Here is a 26,553-nt window from a genome sequence, read left to right on the forward strand (position 1 = left end):
GACAGTAACTGGCTAAAACCGCAGCAATGTTGAGCTGTTTCCTTTGTTTTACTTTTGTTCAGGCACCTCAAACAAATTCATGGATTGTATCCTGGGCTATTTATATTGCTGAAAGAAAGCACTTCATGCAAGAGCACTTTATAAGCATCTATATAGCATGTGTTTGAGCACACTTTAAAAAAAAAACAAACAACAACAACTAGTCATTAGATGGTGTTTTTTGTAATCTTTTTGACCCCCCCCAAAAACATTAAATCGAAATATTAACTCCATTAAGTGTTGAATATTAACTAATTAACTAACTTAATTAATATTAAGAACTGCCTATTCAGCTGATGGCCTCAGTATAGGTAAGTAAAGTAAGTAAATGAAGTAAGTAAATAAGTCCCTTGTAAAGTAAAGGTGTGGAGAGACATGCTTAGAGCTGGCCACTGGTGATCAGTCACCAAATGTTCATATCTGATCTGAACATTTCCATTTCATATACAGTAACAGCAGTCCTTCCCTGCTGTACTATCTGTCCTGTATTACATTCACTGCTGAGCCACTAAAAGCAGCAGTGATGTAACAGGAGGCTTTGAGCTGTGACCCTCCACCTGCATAAAGACGCTTATCAACAGGTGGTCTGAAATGTTCAACACACACACACACACACACACACACACACACACACACACACACACACACACAAAGAGAAAACAACATAAAAGTCCACATACACAGATATAAAGGATAATACACTCATGCAGGATTTTATAGACATCATAGGCAAATACACAGTCATCACACACACTCACATATACAGAAAAGACTAACATACAAGAGAAGCAAGCAGATGCAATTATATTTTTAAAACACTTATGTTCTAAAAGTTTGCTCATAAAAGACAGAAAAACAAGACAAGCACAAACAAACATGTTCACAAACCATGAAAATATGTCCACAAATAGATGCTTCATCTAGAAATTGAATTTTAAACACAAACAGTTGTACATCAGATACCCGTACCAGCACCTTCTACCCCCAACCTTCTTTCTCACTCTCTAATGCCAGAGTAATAGGGTTTTGTGGCTGTGTAAAGGGATTATTGCAATCCAATCAGGAGGTGCTGAGATCACCATGTGTCGACCAAACACTGAATAATCCCCTTACTACAGGGGGCTTACAGCTGCCAAAAGATGCTCAATAAAAACCTGCTATGCAATAAGGCTTTGCCGGAGACACCACTGTGGCTCTAACACACCATCTAAGCACCTGGAAGAAACAACAGCAGCAGCAGCAGCACAAAAAAGATGGGAAGCCACAAGGGAGGTGACGTAATGTGGTGGCCATTTTGGATTGACATGACACTGAAGGGGAAAATTTGCACTAAGATACAGTTACTCTGCTGGTGCAAAAAGAAAAGTGTCACACTACAGTATGAGCCACAGGAATATAATTTTGTATGAAGTATTGGTTTTCAAAGACACCAACAACAGCAAAAACATCTGTCATTTGAGGGGTCATGCTCCAAATTAAGATTTTGTGGAAATCTTTTTATGTTAAGTGCCCTGCACTACCCCTTAGTTCATAGATACAGCCCTTGTAAATTCTTAAAAGATCCTTATTATTCTTATCATTATTGAGTTTGAGCTGGGTTTCATCCTATTGTTTATAATCGCATTGCAATCATATTTATTGATTTCAAATAACTAACTGCTCTCACCATACATCCAACAGGAGCAAAAGACAGTTGACTCTTAATAAGGACATGCTTAATTGTTACTATCCATTCATTCTTCTTGGTAGATCTTCTCGGTTCAACTGGACGAGATGAAACATTTTCAAAAGAGCTAAAGCAGTCCAGCTGAACTGAGAACTACCAAGAGGAATGATGACCTGGGCAAATGAGAACCTACACAGACATCTTACAAAGCAGTTTGGGACGGACACCCCACAACTGGTACAGGAACTTGAGCAGAACTGAAGAAGATTCCTGGATGAGAGATGAAACATTTTCAAAAGAGCTAAACCAGTCCAGTTGAACCGAGGAGAACTACCAAGGAGAATGATGACTTGGGCAAATGAGAACCTACTCAGACATTCATTCATTCATTCATTTTCTGAACTGTTTTATCCTCAAGAGGGCTGTGGGGGTGCTGGTGCCTATCCCAGCTACCTATGGATGAAGGCAGGGTTCAACCTAAACATGTCGCCAGTTCATCGCAGGGCTGACAATATAGAGACAAACATCACTGTCACATTCACACCTACAGGCAATTTAGCTTAACCAATTAACCTACTGGTGCATGTCTTTGGATGGTGTGAGGAAGCCGGAGTACCCGGAGAGAACCCATGCAAACCCAGGGAGAACATGCAAACTCCATGGTGTTGCAGTGGATAGCACTCGTGCCTCACAGCAAGAAGGTCCTGGGTTCGATTCCAACACCAGTCGACGGGTGGTGGGACCTTTCTGTGTGGAGTTTGCATGTTCTCCCCATGTCTGCGTGGGTTCTCTCCGAGTACTCCGGCTTCCTCCCACCATCCAAAGACATGCACTGATAGGTTAATTGGTTAATCTAAAATTGCCCATAGGTGTGAATGTGAGAGTGATTGTTTGTCTCTATATGTCAGCCCTGTGATTAACTGGCGAAATGTCCAGGGTGCACCCCGCCTTCGCCCTTAAGTAGCTGGGATAGGCTCCAAGCGACCCCCGTGACCCTAGTGAGGATAAAGCAGGTTCAGATAATGAATGAATGAATTACTAATTATTCAGTTAAAACAAAAGAAAAGTACCATTGCAATCTGTCTACTAAATGTGTCTTTTGTCTTTCCAGTACTCAAAAAATCTACCAAAATGTGCCACTAAATATTCCACAAATTGAAATGTCTTGACAATCTGCAACCAACGTGTCTTCCACTTTCATATATGAAGGACAGTAAACTGAATTGCCAATTACATTATGTCTATCGACTAAACAATTAAATGACAAAAAGTTGATACCCATCTTCACTTAACTATATTACCGTATCTCAACCATACATTTCCTAAAGCCTGCTGGCCTGCTGGTGTGCTACAAATGCCATCACCACAACAAATTCCCCTTAGAGGCAATCTCAATGGAGGCTCTGGAAGCAGTCTAATCTATAACACTTACTTGGCTAGTAACAAAAGAGAAGATAATGTGCTTTATACATAGACTCAACTAATCCTCTTAAGACACAAGCAGAGAAAGGATGTGGGGTGGCTAGAGGTTCGTTTGGTCCTTGTCACAAGGGACCAACTAATATATTAACTTAGATAAGATTGTGCAAGCTGTTTCTTCTCAAATTAAAATCAGTGGGTGGATGATGACGATGAATATGCCTTGGCTTTACAAGAGACAATTAATGTTATGGAGGTGGGAGTAAGGAGGCTGCAACTCATCAGCAATGTTAATGTTTTATTTTATTTTGGGGGGTGGGTTGCCTCTGAATTTTATTAATCACTCTGCATTTGCCTCACATTAGATGAAATATTTGCTTTTCCACAGTGGTAGTGCACTTGCACGTACTAGCAGTACATTTTATCCAAGTGCAATACGGGTACTGAACACACTGCAATGACAATGTCTCACAAAGGACATATATTTAACATATGTCATGGTGTTCAGCCAGGGTCAAAGTGCAATACTTACTTAGCTCTACGTTTTTCTTGGTTGGTGACATGCCTGTTTTTATTCTGTATATATATCTACCCTTCTTTTCTTCTTTAAACTTTTGCACTATGCACCACCAGAGAGTTGTCTCTTATAATTTCATTGTACATATGTATAATGACAATAAAGGCATTCTATTCTATTGCAGTCTGATGGATTTGTCTCTGCATGACAAAAAATGTCTTCAGCTCTGAGTTTCTACCAAACATGTCAACTGGCTCACAGGTCCATGTCATGAAAGTCTCTGTTCAGTCTCCAGTCAAAGTCATAATGTCAGAATCTGAATCAGAAAGCTTCATTGTTATTGCACCGGTCAGTGCAATGAAATTGCTAAGCTTAAATATAACACTATGTATCACACCCACACACACACACACACACACACACACACACACATACACACACACACGCACACACACACACACACACACACGCACACACACACTACTCATTCATTCACTTGTGCATCAATAAATAACAATAACAATAATAAAAAGTAGCAGCAGTTAAGTGCAAACATCATACTGTTCATGTTCATTGCACATCGTAGCAACCACAATGATTGCACCTTTAAGGTGTGTGCCAGGTCTGAGGTGTATGTTTTAAGTTTGTGTTCAGTATTGTGATGGTTCTTGGAAAGAAGCTGTCTTTTAGTCTGGATGTGTGGATGTGAATCTGATATTAGTCTGTTGTAGGTGTAAACTTCTTGTTGTGGAAAAACTGACAGCTTGGGCTGCAAAACAGAAATATAGGCAGTGATGGAAAGAAAACGATGGCATATAGGAATAAAGATCTGGAAAATAGTTCAAAAACACAAATGCAAAGATACACTAGGAAGGTTGAAAAAACAAAATTGTAAAATTGACCAAAAATTTGAGGCCATTCACACTATCAAGTCGTCTCATAATGGTGCTTGGTCAATGTACCCTGGGCTCTGTTTTCAATGCCTGGGATACCCTTACAACATCAATTTAAAGTAAATCTTAAGAAGTTTGAAATACGTAAATAGGTAATTTTTGTTTATGTGTCCACCCTGACTTCCTTTTCCACAACCCCTTCCCCATAACTCTAAGATGGAAGATTTTTCAAACCTCTACAAAGTTGTTTTTAGAAGTGCTTAGAAGTCTTTAATATTAACCCCATCAACAGAAAACAACACTCCAAGCATGTGACAAGCGACAAGCTGAGGGTGGGGCTGAGTAGAAATATAGCGACAATGAGAAATCAAGTGGGGCAAGAAATCTTGATGTAAGAAGGGTCAACAATGAAGACAAAAGAAAAAAGAGAGATGGCAGAGAAAAAGGTGGCCGTTTAGATATAGAAGTTTCAGCATGAAGGCCTGCTTCTCTCTAATCTTTAAAATGCAGTTGAAGGTTAACGTGCTCTTCTGTGGGCTAGGAATGCGACCTTTGTGCTTTTTCAAATGTTCCAAAGGCAGAAGAAAATGAAAAATGGATTTTTTTTCTTTCTTTGACATTTTAGAGACTTGTGCTTTTCTGTGGAAGCATTATGTAACTTACCATTGCTGTCAAATGTTTCTGTTGTCAGACTGGGAGATAGCCTGCGGAGATGTCCACAGTGCTGAGCTACTTTCAACACACACTATGGGATCGCTGAGCTGCATTTGCCTTTCCCTTCAAATGCAGTAATTTGTTAAAAAACTAAACTAAAACAAAACATTGTCAAATAATCACATCATTACTTCCTGTGATGGTGAGTGTGCTGTGAACTGCTTAAATTAGATATGCCATCAACTCCTCGTCAGCACAGTCATAAAGTTGAACTTTTTGGAAGGGTTTCATAGGTACAAATCCACAGCTGAGAATTGTCAAAAATGCAGGATTCATCAATGTGTCCTATGAATGTGGCTGATCTCTAAGGTTGAATTTAAGTTCCAAAGTACTTTTTCTTGCAAGAGAATTGTTTAATATAGCACAGAAGCAAGGTGACCTTGTGCATCTACAAATAGATTCTAATTTGTTGGCTTTATTCTACAAATGTGATGTGATGTCCTTCAGTTATAACTGATATGCCAAAAACAATATAAAAAACTAATTTGAAGCATTATGTCCAAACGTAAGTTAATATACAAAATTCTTCTATTTGATATTGGGCAAAACCAATGTTGCAATATTTTTATTTTAATTTATTTAATTTATTTAATTAATTAATTAATTTATTTATTTATTTATTTTCAAACTTTGTTCATTTGGAGTTTTGCAGAAATTGAGCAATACAAACATTGTATCATACGTAATAAACAATTGAAAATGATTGAAATGATTGCATTTTTTTCCCATGTATACAAAAGAAGCAAACAAACACAGAACAGCTAAACCAACCTTCTTCATTAGCACAAAAAGGGCTTAAAAGGTTTACATTAAAAATAAAGATGCATTATGTATTACACAAGGTAAATTGCCAAAAAGAAAAGTGGACCTGACAGAAAAATGAACCTAAAGGTCAATCTGGAACAAAGGGGAAGTTAACTTGTTTGACTAGTTGGAACAAAGGATGCAATATTTAATATTTTTATTATATCTAGTAGGCCTGTAACAGTACATAAAATTTTCAGTTCGGTATGTTTTCGGTTTTGAAAGCCACAGTTATTTTTTTTTTTTTGTTCAGTACGGGAAGAAAGGAAACCCTTCAAAATGTCTTTAATGCATTTATTAGGAATTTTTGAAAAATTTTCCCCTAATTTTTGGAGACAATAGAATATAGAAAAACAGGAGTAATATAATTCTTCAGTTATAAATCAAATAGAAAATACAATAAGTACAACAAAATGGCCACTTTGTGTATTTGTGTGTGTGTGAAGGGTGCGATTTGTGAAAAACACAGAGGAGGGGATGTTTTTGGGGTTTTTTTGTTGGGGGGGGCAGGAACTATTGTGTTTGAGAACTACTGTGCATAGGTGGTAAACAACGTTCGTCTTATCAACATCTCTTTCCTCGTTGTTGTCTTTCACCTGAACCCGAAGTGAGCCCAAAAAGGGGACCGTAATGATGGCAGAGGGTTGTCAATCTCTTCCTTTCAGGCTGACATATTTGTTGTTTTTTTTAACCTTATGGCAGCTGCTATTTCGTATTTCTTCAATATGCACTCCTTCAATATGTTTGTGTGGAACTAGCACGGATTTAAAGTTCCACATCGAACGGCGTCTTTCGTTCCTTTTTCTTTTTCTCAACATACTGTGCCGTTTCGGTACAGCTGTGTACCAAACTGAACAGGTGCGTACCGAAACGGTTCGGTTTGGTATGTGTACCGTTACAGGCCTAATATCTAGGTTTAGTGGGGGGAAAAATAATTTTCAGAGGACTTTAATAGCTTGATTCACAAAAAAGACAATTTTTTGCAAACCTGTCCACAGAAATTATATAAACACTGATTTAATTAGTTCTTGCACACTGCTAAGTTCAATGCAGATTTCTAAATGTTGAAATCCATTTCCTGCATAGCTATTTGACCAAGGTAATACAACAGTGTATTAAATCTACACCCACCATGTGCTGTTGTTAGGCTATGCCAAAACAAATTGTCCACTATTATGCACATATTTGTTCTCTGTATAATAATCCTCGGTCACATTCCATCACATACCATCATACTGTTGGGTTCTACCACCTTCATCTCTGAGGCCTAAAAATTACCTGGCACTATAAAGACAAATTAAAAAAAGACAGTTTATACAAATAGTAGCATACTGGTCAAGCACTTCAGAAAATTATGTTCATCACAACTTGATCATATTCACCAGATTGTACGAACAACATCTTCCTCAACCTCCTTGCATGTTCTGCTCCAACAACAAGTAGTACCGCACATGTAATATTCTTGCCTGCAACAACTGAAGGTTTATTTTACCTTTGTTGATGTTTTTCTGCCTCTGCTTTTAACATAAAACATGTCAATCATCTGCCCCAATAAACCTTTCTCTTTAAAAACCACTGCCACATTTTTTTCCTCTCTTTGGTTTCGGGATATCTGTCTCCTCCACATTTGTGCATTTCATCCATTTCCCCCTGTGCACTCCTCCTTTCTCCTCTCATGTCTCTGTGCCTCTCTCTCATCTCAATCCCCAAGTCTTTTTGTTTCCGTACATCTCATTACACCCACAGTTTCTATAAGCAGCCTTCTTACCCTCGTATTCCATCATGCGCCGTCGTAATTGCGATATAGAGCTGTTCTCTCCTACCACCTACAACTACACCGCCCGCTCCTTATCCCATCCCCCAACCCCGCTTTCTTTCTCTCTCTCTCTCTCCCTCTCTCTCTCTCTCTCTCTCTCTCTCTCCATGCATTATGAAGCTGCTGGCAAGATGTGACAGAGCAGTCTTTTTGATGTGTTCAATAGGCACAAAGATACTAATTACCCCAGAGATTTGCAATGATTCCCTTTGCAGCCGTGCGTTGGTGCACACTGAAGCTCTGTTGTTTGATACAAACACATCATCTGGCTAAAGTGTCTCTTTGGCAAAATCATCCAGAATACAATTCCAGGAAGTGTTTTAATTTCCCAAGGTCCCAGGTTCAAATTAAGAGACAGAGAAGTCTGAACTTCTGCACAAACAATTGTTTTGGGTTTGTCAGAGTCATCTCAGCTGATTAAGCAATGTGAAATTAAGTCAAACGCCTCTTGTGCTGATTTGGTGGATGGGCTACAACCAGGAAGCTTAATAAATATTTTATAATATTTGCCCTTTGCATTGAACCATAACCATAATCTAAATTTTCAGGGTTAGGCAAAAATGCATGTCTTAGACAATGCATGGAAATGCATGTATTGATACAAACCCATGGCTAAAAAACTACATGGACTACATCAAATGAAACCATAACCCATACATGGGTGGCCAGTGACCTGGTGGATGATAAACAAAGAACAAACAGAACAAATAAGCCATAAAAGCTAAAGTGATATAATGTTATATGCTTCACAGTTTACTTTCTTCATTGATCCAAAACCTATAGGCTTTTAGGGAAACTGGTTGATGCTTATAACCAGGATAGCTTCTGAAAACATGTCATCCCTGCAGTACTTTATACTCCCTTGAACAAATTATTAAAGTCTGAAATATTATGATTTGGTAAAATCTGTTATGACGTTGTTGTCCTAAACCATCACTAATGAATAACTACAAAATCCATGTCTAGTATTCAATAAACTGAATAAACTCTTATCAAAATGAAAGTACTAGTCTTTAGTCAACAAATGCATCTAATACATGTACATCACCAGTTAATGTACATCCAATGTCCTCTGTGAAAAAAACGTTAAAGTAAAGTGATCTGTGCCTTCATGGCACAGATCACTGAGTTTGTGCTGTGAGTCTGAGTTTGAATCTGCCTGGCACCTGATATGACACCTGTTCTGTGTTCTGATGACAGAAAAGAATAATTCGATTAGAAACTCACCAGAATCATGTGACCGGTGGAGATGTCCATGTTGGAGTGGGCAGGTTCCTCACTCCATGATGAGATGCTGCTGCGTGCTGATGGGCTGACCGCCTGACCCCCATCGCTGAACTGCGATGACACACTGTTGATCCTGGAGGAGATGGGCTCAGCACGCTCTGCTGGGGGTTTGACCGCCATGCGCTGCCGACAGAGCTCCTGCAGAAGAAAAAGATGTTAGCTAGCCCATTTTAGTGTTTGTTTATGTTTAAATATGACAGAGTCACAATTTTTTTGCAGTGCACAGTTAAGTAAAAAATTTATTTTTGGTTCCATCGGTTTATCTTTGGTTAAAATACCCCAAATTAATCAAGGAAAAGGTGGAATTGGGCAAAAAGGGTTTACAAAGTACTTTTACCATTCACAACAAAAAAAACAAAAAAAACAATTGCATTTCAATAGTTCGGATGTGAAACTCAAAAAAGTTCTGGTCTTCACTGAACAAACTTTTGTGGTGATTTGTTCTGCTTTTGCAAGAGAATTGCCGCTTAAATTCCCCCAGCCACAAATATCCAGGCAAAGATAGTGAAGAAGTTTATAAAAAAAAAAGATAAATAATTCAACCACAAGTCTTTTCATCATTCCAGCATGCTGTTAAACTGGCCACTTTCCAGGATGTCAGTGGAAAACATCATGTATGTTCAGCAAGCCCTGCCTGGATGAATAAAACAAGTTTCTAAAAACTATGTTGGCAGTCTCTGAGCAGCAAATACAATGTCTTCATTCATACGCTTGAGAAAACTGTCATTTTCTGTCTGCTTGGTACGTGACTACAATAAAATGCTGACACTAGCCAAATTCCTCTCTAAGCTACACAACTCTCAGCACAAACCTCAGTGAGTTACATGGAATGCCTGATAGACCAATCCTGTTGTTCTAATGTAGATCTGCAATATGATACATCTTACAGCTTAGTAAGACTAGTGGTATATAAATCAAAACTAATAAGCTATGCTTTATTCTCTCTTTTTAAACTTTGGAACATTTTCCTGTCTGCTTGGTCATGAGCCCCTAGTTAACGTGTTCTTTTGTTAGAAGCTCCTGGCTTCCTTTTAAACACCTGATGTAGTCCTACAGTGTCATTTTGGTGTGCAGGGTACAAGATACCAACTTTTATTTCCCAACCCAAACTAAAGTTGCTGTTTTTGTCCTAAACCAAACAAAATCATAATCATGGCATTGTTTCAGTGTCTTTTCAGACTACTTGGTGTGTTAAAAAAAATTACACTTTAGGGATACTCTATTTGTTGAACTGTGACACTAACCAAGTTTAAGTCTAAACAACTGTAAATTAAATGTCACAACACATGCAACTTATAATGTAAATGTCAAGCTTCTTGTTTGCACTTGTGTATAATATTGTTATAAATATCCTGTATCTAATTTTAAAATTTATTTGAATTACTAGTGTACAAATGTTGTAATATACCAAACACACAATGAAAAAAGATGGATGTTGGCTTCTTAAGAGTTTGGTTTCGACCAATTCTAAAGGTGAAGTGTCATGAGATAACTTTTGTTATGATGTGGTGCTATTGAAATAAAATTTAATTAATTGATTGATTGATTGATTGATTGATTGATTGATTGATTGAGTGTTGCGGGTACATTACATCTTATATCAGGAGGTAGCCATCATTGATACAGTATATTGATAAAACAGCTTATACAACTTCATATAAAAAATGTGTGACTAGACAGAAAAAAGTTGACAAGTCTTGTGCATGGTCATGTCCACAACAAACAGTAAAAGGCATTGTCAAACATGATGTTGCAATTGTTTCTTTTGTTTTTTTTTTTTATGTATGGGGTTTTACTATATGTGTTATGGGCTGGGCCCAGGTGAGAAGGCAGAGTCATGGTTGGAAGGATCAGAGGAAGATGATAGGGTTGGAGATGCTGATGCTGGCTGCTCAGAAGCCCACCTTCTGTGGCCCTCCTGGAGGTGTGTGATGTCACTGTAACATTTGTTATACATTTTCCAGGCATACATGGGATACATGGGATAACCATACATGGGAAAACCACAAAAATAATTGCCTTTTAACTCCAATATGAAATCAATATCAAAAAGTATGCAAAATTAAATAGGACTTGATAGTGTTTGTTTGATGGGTGTTTAGAACAGCGTCTGTTCATTTCTGTGATAATTAATATATCAGTTCATGGTAAAAAGCTAAATCATTTCATTACTTTAATATATGAGGTTTTACAATAAAGTAAAAACAAATACACCATACATGAGCTTCTCTCAGTGCCATATCTATATCAGATACTCAAGGATGTTGAGTGGAATAGAAGAGCAGAGTTGAATCTAGGTGGGGATCTGTGTTTCCTAATGAGAGAGATGCTGATGATTAACTAAGAGTGTGTTTGATTGACGGTGGAAGTAATGTGAACAAGTCTTCATTAGTCTCTTATCTGATCTGACTAATGTTCTCACAGGTCGGCACTCTGACAATGATCTATGGGTTTGGACAAAGACTCATAAATGTGTGCAGATTATTAAAGTGCTGTGGTACCTGGCCCCAAGACACAGCTGTGCTGGCGAATGCAAACATTCCTGCATATGAAAGGAGAGCATGCAGACAGAAACTACAAGATGTACTGACTAAATAGACACACATACCTGTATTTATGGACTCCATAAAGTTTGTATTTGGTGCATTTTTTTTTTTTTTTTAATTCTTGTTTCTACCATAAGTAGAGTATTGACTAGGGTTGTTACATCAATATGAAAATTTCATATCACGGTTATTGTGACCAAAATTATCATGGTTATCATTATTATCACGGTATTGTTGAAATGTGCTCAAAATGTTCAAAAAGTAATTATACACACACTGAAATAACATAACCAAGTTGCATTTTGAAAAAAACTAATTAAGTAACATGCACAATGTACTTTCTGTTACAGAAACATTCAAATTGTGATGTTCTGTTGTTAAAAGTAAGCAAAGGGGGCCCTCTGGTGGTCGTAGTGGGTTACATCTGCGTGTGTTTTGTACTTTCGGTGTTGCCGTAGTCAGTGCGGACATGGGAGGGAAACAGCAGACACGTTTCCTCATTCTGTTGTATGGCCAGAAAGAACGTTTGTCTGTGAGTATTTTATGTTCAGTTGTTATGATAATAAATAGTAGAATCTGTCCCTGATGTGAACTTTTGTTACTAGATTAAAGGATGTTATAAATCTTAAGTTTATCTGTAAATGCTAATCGTTAGCATGTCTATGGGTTTTCCCATTTGTGTTAGCATCGAATTTGTTTGAACATTTTCCAGATCAAATCATTCAGTGTCACACATATACACTACTGTATACACACAAACAGAAAGTGAAATGCAGTCATATTTTCCTGAACTATTTAATGAACAAATGTAAATATTCTGAAAGAATGAGGATTTTAAAACATGTTAGGCTGATCTGATCCAGACTGGTCAGTGGTTCAGTCCTGGTCAGAGACAGACCAATCCCAACAGTGTCATATGGTCCAGTTCTTCTGGAGGTCAGTCAGTGGATCTCCTGTTGCAGTTCCTTCAGTTCATAAAGCCTCCTCTCCTTTGGTTTTTAGACACACCATGTGTCTCTGTACAGTTGAAGTTCACTCGTTTGGGCCCATTTGAACTGACATGAGTTTGTCCTGAGTATCTATACTGAGACAGTTTCTCTGTGGGGTGAGGATCTGAATCGGTGAGGGCCGGGTACGGGTTCACACTAGTATGGACCTGGCCTGTGGGTTCGCTGGCTCAGACGGACCGAGTCAGTGCAAGTGAATGTTCGAACTGACCCGCACTCGGACGGACTGAGTCCGTGCACGCGTGCACCAACGGAGCCGCACTTGGACGGACCGAGTACGTGCGCTTGCACTCGCTCAGATGGACCAGATCCTTGGGTGTACTCGCTCGGACAGACCGGGTCCGTGCAGGAGCCCACTGTCTCCGAATCTCTGGAGCTCTGTCCGTGCAGGTGCCTTCCGCCATGTTTTCAGAGGCCAAACATTACAAACTGCGCACACGCCTGGAGTGCCTCTGCTTCTCCAGGAAATGAACGTACCGTGAGCTTTCTAAGCGCGGTAATTGAACACGGTTATCACAATAATTAGAATTTAAATGGTAATACTAACCGTAGGAAATTTTACCGCAGTTTATCATTATACCGGTAATCATTACATCCCTAGTATTGGCAATTACAGTATTGACAAAGTATTATACACTACTTGGCCCAAAAAAGTCACACACTCTAATATTTCTCTGGACCACCTTTAGCTGTGATTATGGCACACCTTCACTGTGGCATTGTTTCAATAAGCTTCTGCAATTTCACAACATTTATTTCTGTCCACAGAAGCACTCATTTTTTGCCAAGATTTTGTAATGATGATGGGAGAGTTGGACTGCTGTGCAAACTGCTCTGTAGCACAACCCAAAGATTTTCAATGGGGTTCAGGCCTGGACTCTGTGGTTCAGGTCTGGACTTTGTGGAGGCCAATCCATGTGTAAAAATGATGTCTCATGTTCCCTGAACCACTCTCTCACAATTTGAGCCTAATGAATCCTGGCACTGTCATCTTGAAATGATCCCCGTGACTTTTTTTCATGGAAGAATAAGGTGGTCATTATTCCATCAATTCTGTATTGTTTGGGCACATAACGTTGCTGACCATCTACAGCAACCCCAGATCATAGATCACTGTCCCCACAGGCTTGAATAGTAGGCACTAGGCATGATGGGTGCATCACTTCTTCTGCTGCTAATATCAATACCAAAATAGTTAACAAAATGACACTCTGAACTGCGGACTCTGGACTGGAAATGCAACTCGAGGGCAGCGGACTCTGGCCCAGGGACTATGGGCTCTGGCCTGGGGACTACAATTCAGGGATTACACTTGGGATTACGTTTCAGGTGTTTTGGATCAGGCACTGTGGTTCTAGTTCCTTGGTTAAGGTGTGTGGTGCAAGGTTCTGTCAGCAGTGGCTGAGTCCATCTTCTGGCCAGATTGTTCTGTCATAAGTGAGGGAAGGGACTCAAGTACACAGAGCTGCTTCAGATGGTGATCTTTATAAACAAAAACCACAGGGAAAAAAAACCCTCAAAATTGGTAGCGATGGACTAGTCCAGAGTGAACTGCAGGGACAGAAGAACAAGTGGGGTGGTGAAAGGGTAGAAGTGTGGAACGATCTGGCAGTGGGTTGATGAGGGGAGGCTGCCTAAAAGGGACCCTTTTGATAAAGGTTTTCAGGTGTCGGATGAGCCACAGGTGGGGTGAGCTGAAGTAGGGTGAGTCAGCGGCAAAACTGGGAGTGGACCATGACACAGACAAAAGGTGAATCATTGACCAAATACAGTTTACCCCATTTTCATGAACTCCAAATTTTGGAGAATTTTTCACGTCTGTTTACTTTATATCCTATATATGACTACATTCCTCCACAGCAACACAACAAGGAGTCCAATTATCAAACAAACTGCCTTGTGTTTTACCTCTGTTAGGGAGGGAAACACGGAATCCACAGCATTCATATTTCAACCTGGCACCACTGTGAACTTTGCCACTGCAAATTTCTTTGATGATGTAATTAAAACTGCTTCGAAATGGCTTCCCCCAAGAGCCAGTTAGAGGACAAAAAGGCAAAAATTTGAAAAAACAATATGACCCAGGACAGGTTTAGAGTCTAAACAGCTGCAATTTACAGTGCCTATGAAGTCCCAACACTGGCCTTCCCGATCTGCGCCCATACAAACACAAATATCTTTATTTACAGTGTATTGATTTTTTAACATAATACACTTCATCAAGTGGCAAGATGTGTCACCTTGTTCACCATGTTTTATGATGTAGAGGAGAATCTGCTGTGTATGTTCTTTTCTGATTTGAGATTTGTGTATATAAATATTGTATGAATAGTCCTGGCACAAATCCATCCTCTGTCCACCACAAAATAAAGACAAATGCAAATGAAAAGCTGTTGAATAAATTAAAAAGGACTGCAAGGACTGAAATGGGAAAAAAAATCCTGTAAAAGATGTTTACTGTAAAGTTGTGTGTTTGTGTGCTCAGTGCTTAAACAGAGTATGTGTGCCTTGCTGCCAAGCTAGCCAAGCAGCCAAGGCATCAAAAGTAGTAGAGACTGAATTCAGCCAGAGTCAATTTAACGTTTTTACTTCTCTGTCTTATTTTGACTAATTTGCAAAACAATGAGCAAAACAGCCATCCATCAGCAAACACAAAAGTCAAACTACTCCACAGAACCATACCCAACACCCCTGCTCAAACTCACCGGTACGCGTGTCACCTGGGCAGAACTATAATTGGCCCATCAAGCCCCCAGGGACTGTTTTGCTCGACAGACTGTTCAACTTCGACTGGGCAACTGTAGCCATATTAATGTCAGGAGGCATGTATCACCCTGAGCACCCCATAAAAACCTTTAAATCTGTTTGTGGAAGAAGGCTGGGGTGAAGTTGTATGGGGTGTACCCAGAGGGGTGCCTCTATTTACATGCTCCTCTGACCAACACAGTCGGGTACTTGTCCTCTATACATAAAAAACCCCACATTTGACAGGGGCATGAGGCAATATGGTAGAGTGGTGGAGGGGAAGGGGGAGGGAGTGGAGAAGGATGAGAAATAGTGAGGGACAACATCTGAGAAAATAAATGGCATCATGTGTCATACTTAAAGTGATGACCAAAAACCGCCATACTAAGGTTAATCAGATTAGAAATATCTCAGATAAATATAGGTCTCACTAGCCTTTAAACTGGAATCTTTCATGATGTTAGACAAAAACTCAAAGAAAAAGGGAAATTTGTGTTCTTTAGTGTTTTCATTGCTTTCATTACTATGCCAAAAAGTAAACACACAGAAAATAAATAGTTGTTATTTTAGCTGAATTTTGTGCTTTTTTTGCAAATAGATGTTTGGAATTTGTATGAAATGTTGCCAGTAACTTTTCACATATACCTACAATCTTTCTCTCTCTCTCTCTCTCTCTCTCTCTCTCTCTCTCTCTCTCTCTCTCTCTCTCTCTCTCTCTCTCTCTCTCTCTATATATATATATATATATATATATATATATATATATATGTTGTTTTTTTTGTTTTGTGTTTTTTTCTTGCCCACTTGGGCGGTGTCACCTTCAGACTTGGGTCCTCTACCAGAGGCCTGGGAGTCTGAGGGTTCTGTATAGGATCTTAGCTGTTCCTAGGACTACGCTGTTTTGGACAGAGATCTCTGATGTTGTTCCTGGTACCTGCTGAAGCCATCCTCTCAGCTTGGGGGGTCACTGCCCCTAGTGCCCCAATCACTACTGGTACCACTGTTGTCTTCACACCCCACATTTTCTCTATCTCCTCTTTCAGCCCTTGGTATTTCTCGAGCTTCTTTCTTTTCTGATGTTGCTATCACATGGGAATGCTACATCTATCACTACCATTGTCTTCTGATGTTTATCCATGATATATACATATATATATATATATATATATATATATATATATGTATATATATATAATATATATATATATATATATATATATATATGTGTGTGTGTGTGTATATATATATATATATACACACACACACACACACACACACACACACATATATATATATATATATATATATATATATATATATATATATATATATATATATATATGTATATATATATATATATATGTATATGTCAGCTAAAATTTGCTTAGAGGTCTTATTTATGTCTTTGTGCAAAACAAAATCAATAGAAGTGAATCCCCAAAGGAACCCTGTGTTGGTAAATGCAAGTTATGCAAATTTACAGGATTTCAGTTCTGTTGCAACATGTTGATGGTCATATGAACTATGTTTTCAGGTCAAAAATGTCCAATTTCATCACAATTAATGCTATATTTTCATGTCACAAAAGGCTAAGTTAAATTTTAAGTGAATTTACCTGAAAAACAAATATTCTATTCTTTCAGATTCCCCAATTTTTCTTACAAGATTATATACTACATATGTTTTATTTTTACAGGTTGCAGTATGGAGTATTGTGCTGATCCATCCTGCTTATGTTACGCGAATACATACATTAAGAATGTCACACGTCACTTTTTAAATCAACAGTTTTCTAATAATAAGGATTTTTATAAAGAAAAAACAATTCTATATTGTTATTTACTCTTTACATGACGATAAACTCTAGAATAAATAATTCTGATACTAGTTTTTGCACAGGGATCATTTCTGGAAACAGTGACATGGCTGCCGAGCATCAGTATGATGGGATCCATAACAACCATGTCACATTCGTCCACTGCCACATTTTGTGTTTTTGTTAAGCTGTTATTGTTTTAGATCCACAATACTAACATTTATGAATAAGAGGATAATTAACAATAGTAAGTACATAAGTTTACTACTTATAATGTACTGGTACTGACCATATCATCGTGAGTAATGTCATGTCTGTCCACTGTCACATCTGTCCACCAGCAAAAGTTTTCACATACACGTGCTATTTAAAATTCAATATTTCTGAAAATATAGCTTCCACTGTCAAATAATATCAGTAGTCTGTGCATAAATGTATTAGCATTATTTTGACACAGTTCTATGCATTTCTTACAACTGTTTTTTTTTTGACAAAAATGGCCACTCATTTGATCCCCTAAGTAAATTTTAGCCGATTTTATATCTGTGTATGTGGACTTTTACGTTGTTTTCTCTTTGTGTGTGTGTGTGTGTGTGTGTGTGTGTGCGCGCATGTATGTATCTGCACAGAACTGAGAAATTGAGACATTTTTTAACTAGCCAATTTGGTACCTACAGTTGAGGAATAGTCCCATCTCCACATTAAATATCTCGGCAAGTTCATAGGACAAATATTTTGGGAGATGTAAGTCATGTTGGAATACAATAGCCTTACAATTACTTTGCTTGGTCAACCCGCTGCATTACGGGAAACGCTGTTCAGAAGCACAGTACCACACTGCATGACAGGCAATGAAATTACAAACATGAAGGACACATTTACTTGCTTCAGTCCCTAGATATTGGTATTAATATGACCCATGGTTCCTCATGGGTCAACAGGTTACTGTATATATATGTATAACAGTTGTCTTTTCACTGTATTCAGAGCTGTATATTAAGTATTTTTTGCAAAGACATCTTACACACAATCAGCATTCTTACATATAATCATACTGTATTTAATCAATCATTGTAAAGAGAACAAAGTTAAATTCCCATTAATGAACAGTAAAGTGTTACTTTAACCTAACGCTGGGAAAAGTGCTCTTGTGTGTTTAATCTAAAGCAATTGAATGGATTTTGCATTTATTCTTCTGCAGTGTAAAAATAATATTATAGTGCCAGTAATTGAAATAAGACAGTTTGAAGTAGGTTGAGGAAGACAGATAAAAGTGAGAAACAAGTAAAAACAAAAAAAAAAAAAGAAAAAAAAAAAAAAGGAATTTCATGAAAGTGAATTCATGAAATAACTACACACAGTGAATATGTATTGAGAGACCTTTGTGGGTTTCATGTCTAGATAGATTTTGCAGTGTTGATGATGATATCTCAGAATGGATCTGATTTCTAGAAGATAGTATCTACTGTTTTAAGGAAATTCCATGCAAAAAATTTAACTGCAATGAAAAGCAATGTTCTGTGACCTTTGGCGAAGAGTTTCTTCAGCACACTTCAAGGGGAAAGGCAGATAAGTTAGAATCAGATGAAAAGATAAAGTCAAATTGACATTGCAGACTCCTGTGATGCTGCCGCTGAATAATCTAGGGACCAACTGAATGTCTGACTTTCCCCGCCCCAGTGCTCAAACACTCTGCACATACACCTCTGTCAAGGCTTGTCAATCAAATACTCCGTTTGTCAGCTTCAGCCAATCCCATGTCAAGTTTTCATGGGGCATGCTTTGATTGACAAGCTCGAGAGCAGAGCGCTGAAGGTGCAGCGAATTCAGAGGGAGCTTGTGGCATTGTGACATGAATAGTATGTGAACAGAGTGTGTATGTGGAAGTGTGTGAAGCAAGGCCTCAAACAAATGTGCCAAGGGCAAGAGTCATTAAGATGCAGTGGCAGTTGAGCGTGTGCATGGCTATGTGTTTGCAGACACTGAGGTGTGTGTACACATTATGAGAGTGTGTGTCTGACACCCGGCATGAAGGAGATGCAGTAGTACAGCCGACAGGCAGCCTGCCGCTTCCTGTCTGCTTTAATTGCATGTAGCCCTAGAGACCGCACACATATACACAGACAAAAACCACACATACACACAAAATCCAGCCCAGGGATCCCCTCTACACAGCAGTGCTGACAAAGAGACAGGGCTTACACAGCTAAGATGGGAGCTGAACACTGAGGTCTTTCACTGAGGATGACAACGGGTTGCTGTAGACGCTCAATAAAGACAGCAGAGGAAAAAGAATGAAAAGCTCCGACAGTCAGAGCAAAGAAGGCAGAGTGAACCTCCTAACAATGAGGAAGATGAATGTTTGTGTAACTATTAATCACATATATAAATTAATTTTAAAGCTACTTAAAACCAAATACACTATGCTATCAAAAGAAATAAGTGTCAAAGCAAATTCAGAATAGCATAAATTATTGTAATCTTTCTGATGTTGGTGTTTGATTCAACTGGATGTGGTTATGCTTGGACACTGATTAATTCTATTAATAACCATTCACAATAAATAAACTAGAAGCACTCGGAGAGCGCAGACCTCCGCCAAGGCTGAGCAGTGGACCCCCCCGTGGGCCCCCCCACGCCAAGGAGGTTATGTTTTTGCCAGGGTTTGTTTGTTTGTTAGTTTGTCTGTCTGTCTGTCTGTTTGTCTGTCCGTTACTGTGCAACATAACTCAAAAAGTTATGGACAGATTTTGATGAAATTTTCAGGGTTTGTTGGAAATGGGCCCCCCCGTGGGCCCCCCCACCCCCGATCACCACCAAAATTTAATCATTTCTTCCTTATCCCATTTCCAACAAACCCTGAAAATTTCATCAAAATCTGTCCATAACTTTTTGAGTTATGTTGCACACTAACGGACAGACAAACAGACAGACAAACAAACAAACAAACAAACAAACAAACAAACAAACAAACCCTGGCAAAAACATAACCTCCTTGGCGGAGGTAATAAATATAGAAAACCCTAATTCACATTTGTGAGGTCTGAACATGTGAGGTCTCTCACTGAGATGACAGATCATCAACACTCTAGAGTCAAGAGTTCTGCTACTCTGAGGCTGAGTGAATGAATTTGATGAACTAAAAGCCATGCATACTTATCTATGTTAGCTATACCTCAGAAGCTAGACACCTACTGTAGCAAATGACCACAGAAAAATAATTATCATTCTGTAATTTATTTAGTATTTAGTGTTCTTTTTTCCTATAACCTTGGCAATGAGCTAAGGTTTTAGAAAAAAATAAAGCTGATCAATTAAGTCCAGTGCATTTAGAATGATGAGCATTTTTAATATATATCCTTCTCAGTTTTAATATTCAAACATTGCAAAAATCTAAACTGCAAATTCACCATTACAGGATTAATCTTGTCGTAATACCTGACAGTATTGTGAATGCTGTTGTTAAGTTATTCTTATTGAAAACTATTTCAGCATCTTTTCAGGTTTGACTTCATGTAGACAGAATAACATCAGGTAAAATCTTGATTTATTTAGAACACATAAACTGCAAAAGATTTCCTCAGTGGTTACTACCAGAGATTGGATTTCCCCCATAATATCCCAAACAATACAGATGATTATGTGAGTGGCAAACTGTAGGTAAAATGAAGTTAAAGAGTACCACACAAATAACTTATTTATTAATTCGTCATATTGTGATTAAGGTTGTGATTTTGTCTGTCTCTAACTTTTACTGAATTTTTGAAAAGTGGGTACTGACTATCAAAAAGCGATGCGGCTCCTACCCAGTCTAAACAGCAATATGCATGGTTTGTACAATGTTTTCTAATAGTTATGAACATTTATTTTCACTCAGGTTTTTGTGGATACTAATGACATACTGAGCTTTACACATTTTTACTATTTCAGGACAATTTATCGGAGGCTTTAACTAGCATTTTCCAATTACATCCTTACATCAACTCAAGCAAGACATTGTGAAGAGGGAACGTTAATACACAGACAGACTAAGGTGCAGGCCTCAAATGTAAGCCTGACATGGAACATCAAAGTCTTCCTTCTATTTACTTGTTTTGTCTGATAAACTTCCCTGACTTTTCTGAGCTCATATTTCTCCCTCCTATTTCATCATGAGGTAAATAACCTATGCTCAAAAATTTACCTCTGGATCTCTGCTGTTCCCCATTGGTGAGGTAAACCTTTGACGCTGCATCATAGTGTATTTCAGGACTTCAGAATCCCCACAGAAGAACATCAAATGTATGCACTTAGGGCCAGGGCTGGGCTCATTATAAAATCAATGCTCACAGGACCACTCTCTTTTAAAAACACGGTTGGGGAAAGGTCAAAGAGAGAGAGAGAGAGAGAGAGAGACAGAGACAGAGAGAGAGAGAGATACGGTAAAATCTCAATTTAATTCTTTGCGCAAAAAGCCACCTAATATTGGATTCTGTAAATTAAATTTCACACCTGGCTATTTCGGCCAAAGGGTAATTACAGCAAGCAGAGGGGGAATGGAAATGACTCAAGGTGAGAAACCTGTTGGATTGTTAATACTGCTTCACATATCAAACAACAAATGACAGCAGAGGACTGAGAGCAGTATGCAGTATTCACAACGCTGTCACCTGGTTCAACTGTGTCATTAAACAAAGTACCAAGTACGTTACCAATACTGTCAGAAAGCTTTTTCTTTAATGCTGTTAGTCCATGGGCCAGGCCAGGTAGTGGTACCACCAAAAGGGGCAAAACCTTTGTGTTGCCATTTTGTTTGTAGGGCATATATGTGTGTACTAAACCATGATAGCCTTTACAAATGAGTAGCTTAGTCATGTTTATATGGTACCTCTTTTTTTTTTTTTTTTTTTTTTTTTCCAAAAAAAATGTATCATTATGCTTAATGGTGTATGGTGGCATTTCTGAATTATTCCACCTTTTCCTGTAAAAATGCTAGTGGAATTGGTCCAAGATAAGGTTGTGACATTACATTATGCTTCTACTTTTCAGATTTTATAGGAAGATATTACAATTGATTGTTTCTTTCAGAAAATAGTATACGTGTTTTCATTCCATTCGAGCATCGCATCCGAGGCAAGTAAATATCAATGTTTATTTAAGACTTAGTCAAGACATAGTTAAGATTGAAATAAGTGAAGTGATCACTGATGATAAATTCTCTTTTCATACAGAGCAAATGAAAGCAAATGAAAGTTCTGGAGTTCTGGAGTGATCACAACAAAGACAGCAGTTTAGTAATGACACAACTATGGAGCAGAAAATGAATGTACCATTTCATTTCATACATAACAGCACATGTTATAGTGCCAATCCTGATGCAAACAGACAAGAAAAGAACACATAAGGTATTTTGGTGTCTTTGCAGGTCTGGATGCTAGGGCCTAACTGAAAATGGACTCAGGGATGAGTGGCACAGCACCCAAGTGGGCACGCCTTAAATGTCTGATACTACTTTTGTCTCAGTTCCCAAATAAAATTTTCTTTCTATTTAACCTTTCTTAAGTGATTTATCACCATTTATCATGATTTTATCCTCTGTGATTTACATTTTTTTCTGTGAAAATCAGGTATTTCCCTGTATTTGAAGACCCTGGTGCTAAATGTACTGATATCACAAAAAAGTCCGTTAAAATATTTAAAATAAATATTTAAACAAACACATCATGTTTATATGCTCAACTTGAATTGTCCAAAAATGTGACTTCAGTACTTTTAGCACCAGAGTTTTCATTTATTTTGATTTGATTTAGTGTTTTATTCCGAACATGCAATGAAATTTAACATATATGCAACAAGCAAAACATAAATAATAATACAAATATCAACAATTATAACAATCTTAGACAGAAGAACAGCACAATAGTTTCATTTACATGCCCGAAAAGGGGTGGGAAGAAGTGCAACTTATTTAATCCCACCCCCTCTCCAGAAAATATTATTAATAATAAATATTTATTTACCTATTTTATGAATCATGTACTTTAATCATCATGGAACTTGAGAAATAGTTACTTTTTCAGTCCAGTCTGTTATTAACTGAACATAAACCCAGTGTCTCCATCCACTGTCATTGCTCCAGCTCCATGGGTTTTACTGGTGAATCAATGTTGGAGAAGATGACAGTGTTTCCATGGTAACTACGGAGCCTCTGAACGTCCAAATGGGTCATATCTGATGACCATGAAAAGATGAATAACTATATTTGACACCAATTATTTACATGTATTGATAGAATTAATGGATCAATCAGTATTAAACAGTTTAGATCAGTAGGTGCTTTTGGTCTCATGTGCATATTTGGGTCTTTATGGGTTAATTATGCTCATAATGAAACTGCTAAACTATTATATACATTTTACATTTTCTCCTAACCTTAAGAAGTTTCTCTCACATTCATTTTACCACCTTTCTTCACTTAACCTTAATTAAACTTAGCTTAGAGGAGAGACTATTCATCAACCAGACTGCTATATGTGTAATGCTGCAGTATGCACTTATCTACTGTCTAAACTGTTTATTTTGGTTTACATGTAACTCAGATCTTTGATAATAACAAAGAACTGGCCATGAATGTGGCAAATCTGTGTTGGTATTAACATTCCATACATTCAAATGATGTTTTATGACCTCTGATTTTGTCCCTTACAGTGGGTTTATTCAATGGCTGATAGCTATGACTAAGCTACTACTCTGGAATGGCCATCATAGCAAAATATTATCTATAGATATAGGCCATTTCAAAATGTATCACTAGAACTTGCCCCCTTGGGTGGTACCAATATCCCAAATATCTGGTCTTGGCCCATGAACTATGTCACGTCACAGATTTAAATCTTCTTAGTTGTACCATAATGTTGCTCTCCACTGTAAAATTAACATTTAGCCATTATGTGTGACTCTAGGAATAACTGAATGATTTTAAAACATTTTTGAATTGTGAAAATATAATTTCAGAAAAAAAAAAAAAAATCTTATTGTTGTTCTTTATTTGTAGTGCTTTAAGTTGTGGTCATACTTGTTTAAAAGCTTTAGGATTTCATTCATTTTCTAAATTTGATTACATTAATTAAGCTATAAGCTTATAATATAATATTAAGCTACCTCGGGGAAGACCCAGGACACGTTGGAGAGACTATGTCTCTCGGCTGGCCTGGGAACGCCTCGGGATCCCTCCGGAAGAGCTGGAGGAGGTGTCTGGGGAGAGGGAAGTCTGGGCATCCCTGCTTAGACTGTTACCCCAGCGACCCGGCCCCGGATAAGCGGAAGAGAATGGATGGATGGATGGATAATTAAGCTATATGAATATTATATTGATATAATATTCATATATGTTAATAAATGTAATCAAATGATGAATGTATTAATTAATTAATTAATACATTTATAATTCTCTATTAGTTTCTGCATATTTTGAACTGTGTCTGCTTTAACAATTTTTTGGTAAACTGAATGTAAATAATGTCTTCATATAATATTTACTCCTATTGTTTGTGACAACTCAACAAATATGTAACAATAAATAGTAATTAGGGCTCTCAAAATTAACCCGTCAACGTGGATTAATCCATCGTTCATGATTAATCTGATTAAAAGATTTGAGGCAATTAACTAAATATAAACTTCATTTGCAGTGAAGAATGACTTTGAATGTCTCTGGTAACATATTTCAGACACTTTGTCCAAGTAGAGTTACTGTCGTGCATGTGCAAATGGGCAGTTGATGTGGTAGTGACAGGCAGCAGAACGAACCGGTAAAAGATGGAAGGTGCTAAACAGCATGTTGGCCCTCTCGATGGGAAATTTCAGTACAAAAAAACTCAAGATGGAACAGTTGTTTCAAGTTGTTTTGTTGAAACTGTTGAAGGTGTTTAATACGTTAAGTGCATGTACAGTATATTCCCTTCTTTCTTGCGTCTGTTTGCTCATGCAAAATGATAATTAACATAATTAATACAGATTAAAAATGAATGATATTTAATCATGAATAATCAAAATGAATCCACAGCAACCCTGTGATTAATCTGATTAAAAATTTAAATTGTTTGACAGCACTAATAGTAATACTTTTTCATTTCGTCATGTATTAAAGTAGCATTTTATAAAAATCTACTGCATTTTGTTACAATGCCTGAATGCAATACGGAATAATGGTTATTCTAACCATTAGAACATTTTTAGAGCATTATTAGAGCCTTTTTGAGGAGTGCTGTTAAAAGACTATTGCAGTAGACAACCAGAACTAAAAGTGCCAACTAGGGATGGGTAATTAAAAACAATTATTTATTTATTTTAAATGTCGCTAAGTATCAGTAAGCTACGACATTATTGGTTTTCTTAATGTACTGGAGAAACAAATCCAGAGAAGAACGTCTACTATGTACTACAGCAACATATATATTGTTTTGTATTTTTTCTCACAAACTCCATTTCTGACTAAGGTGTTTTCTAATGCTTAGCGTGAAAGTAGACACTTTGTCACAAATCCCTATGAAAGTACAGGCAACGAAGTGCACAAAGTGATGTTTAACTCATATGCTTCCCTGATCCAGCCCTACAGCTCGACTCGTAGCTTGAGGTCTTCAGGACAGCACCTGCTGATGGTTCCACGCACCTGTTTTAGCACACCCGGTGACAGGTCTTTTAAAGCTGTGGCACCACGTCTATGGAATGACCTGCCTCTACACCTACGGTCCATGGACTCTGTAGAGAGCTTTAAAAAACACCTCAAAACCCTCCTGTTCAAAAAGGCTTTTAGTCTCCCACCTGACCCAGGGCCACCACAAATTGATTACACTCTATGTATTCATCATAAAGTACTCCATGTGTCCCCCCCCCCAGTCTCTCTATATCTCTATCGCTCTCTCATTTCTCCTCCTTTACTCTCTCTCTTTAACCCCAACTGGTCAAGGCAGACAGCCATCCTTCAGGAGTCTGGGTCTGCTCGAGGTTTCTGCCCGTTAAAGGGAAGTTTTTCCTCACCACTGTCACCAATCACAAGTGTTTGCTCCTGAAGGATTCTGTTGGGTCTCTGTAGACTTGATTTGATTCTGATTTGAATTGGTAAAGCACTTTGTGACTCTGTCTGTGAAAAGTGCTCTATAAATAAAATTTACTCTATAAAGAAATTTACTAATATGTTATCTGTCTTCCTTGTGTATGTTATAACTGCTGTGACTGCTTTGCAAGCAGCCTGGAGCACAAACACGAGTTAATGACTAAAATTAAGTGGTAGCCCAGTGATTGTT

The 26,553-nt window shown here is 37.9% G+C and overlaps 1 protein-coding gene across 1 annotated transcript in view; it reads right to left on the bottom strand.

Moving 5' to 3' along the window:
• The window catches only part of LOC115436682 (receptor-type tyrosine-protein phosphatase N2-like), a 474,948-nt gene that overhangs the window by 66,165 nt on the left and 382,230 nt on the right, over nucleotides 1-26,553 (bottom strand). Inside the window, 1 exon segment of the mRNA XM_030159587.1 lies at nucleotides 9,096-9,293. Coding sequence (XP_030015447.1) covers nucleotides 9,096-9,293 — 198 coding nt within the window.

The sequence above is a fragment of the Sphaeramia orbicularis genome, chromosome 17 (assembly GCF_902148855.1).
Source record: "Sphaeramia orbicularis chromosome 17, fSphaOr1.1, whole genome shotgun sequence".
In the NCBI taxonomy this organism is placed as follows: domain Eukaryota; kingdom Metazoa; phylum Chordata; class Actinopteri; order Kurtiformes; family Apogonidae; genus Sphaeramia; species Sphaeramia orbicularis.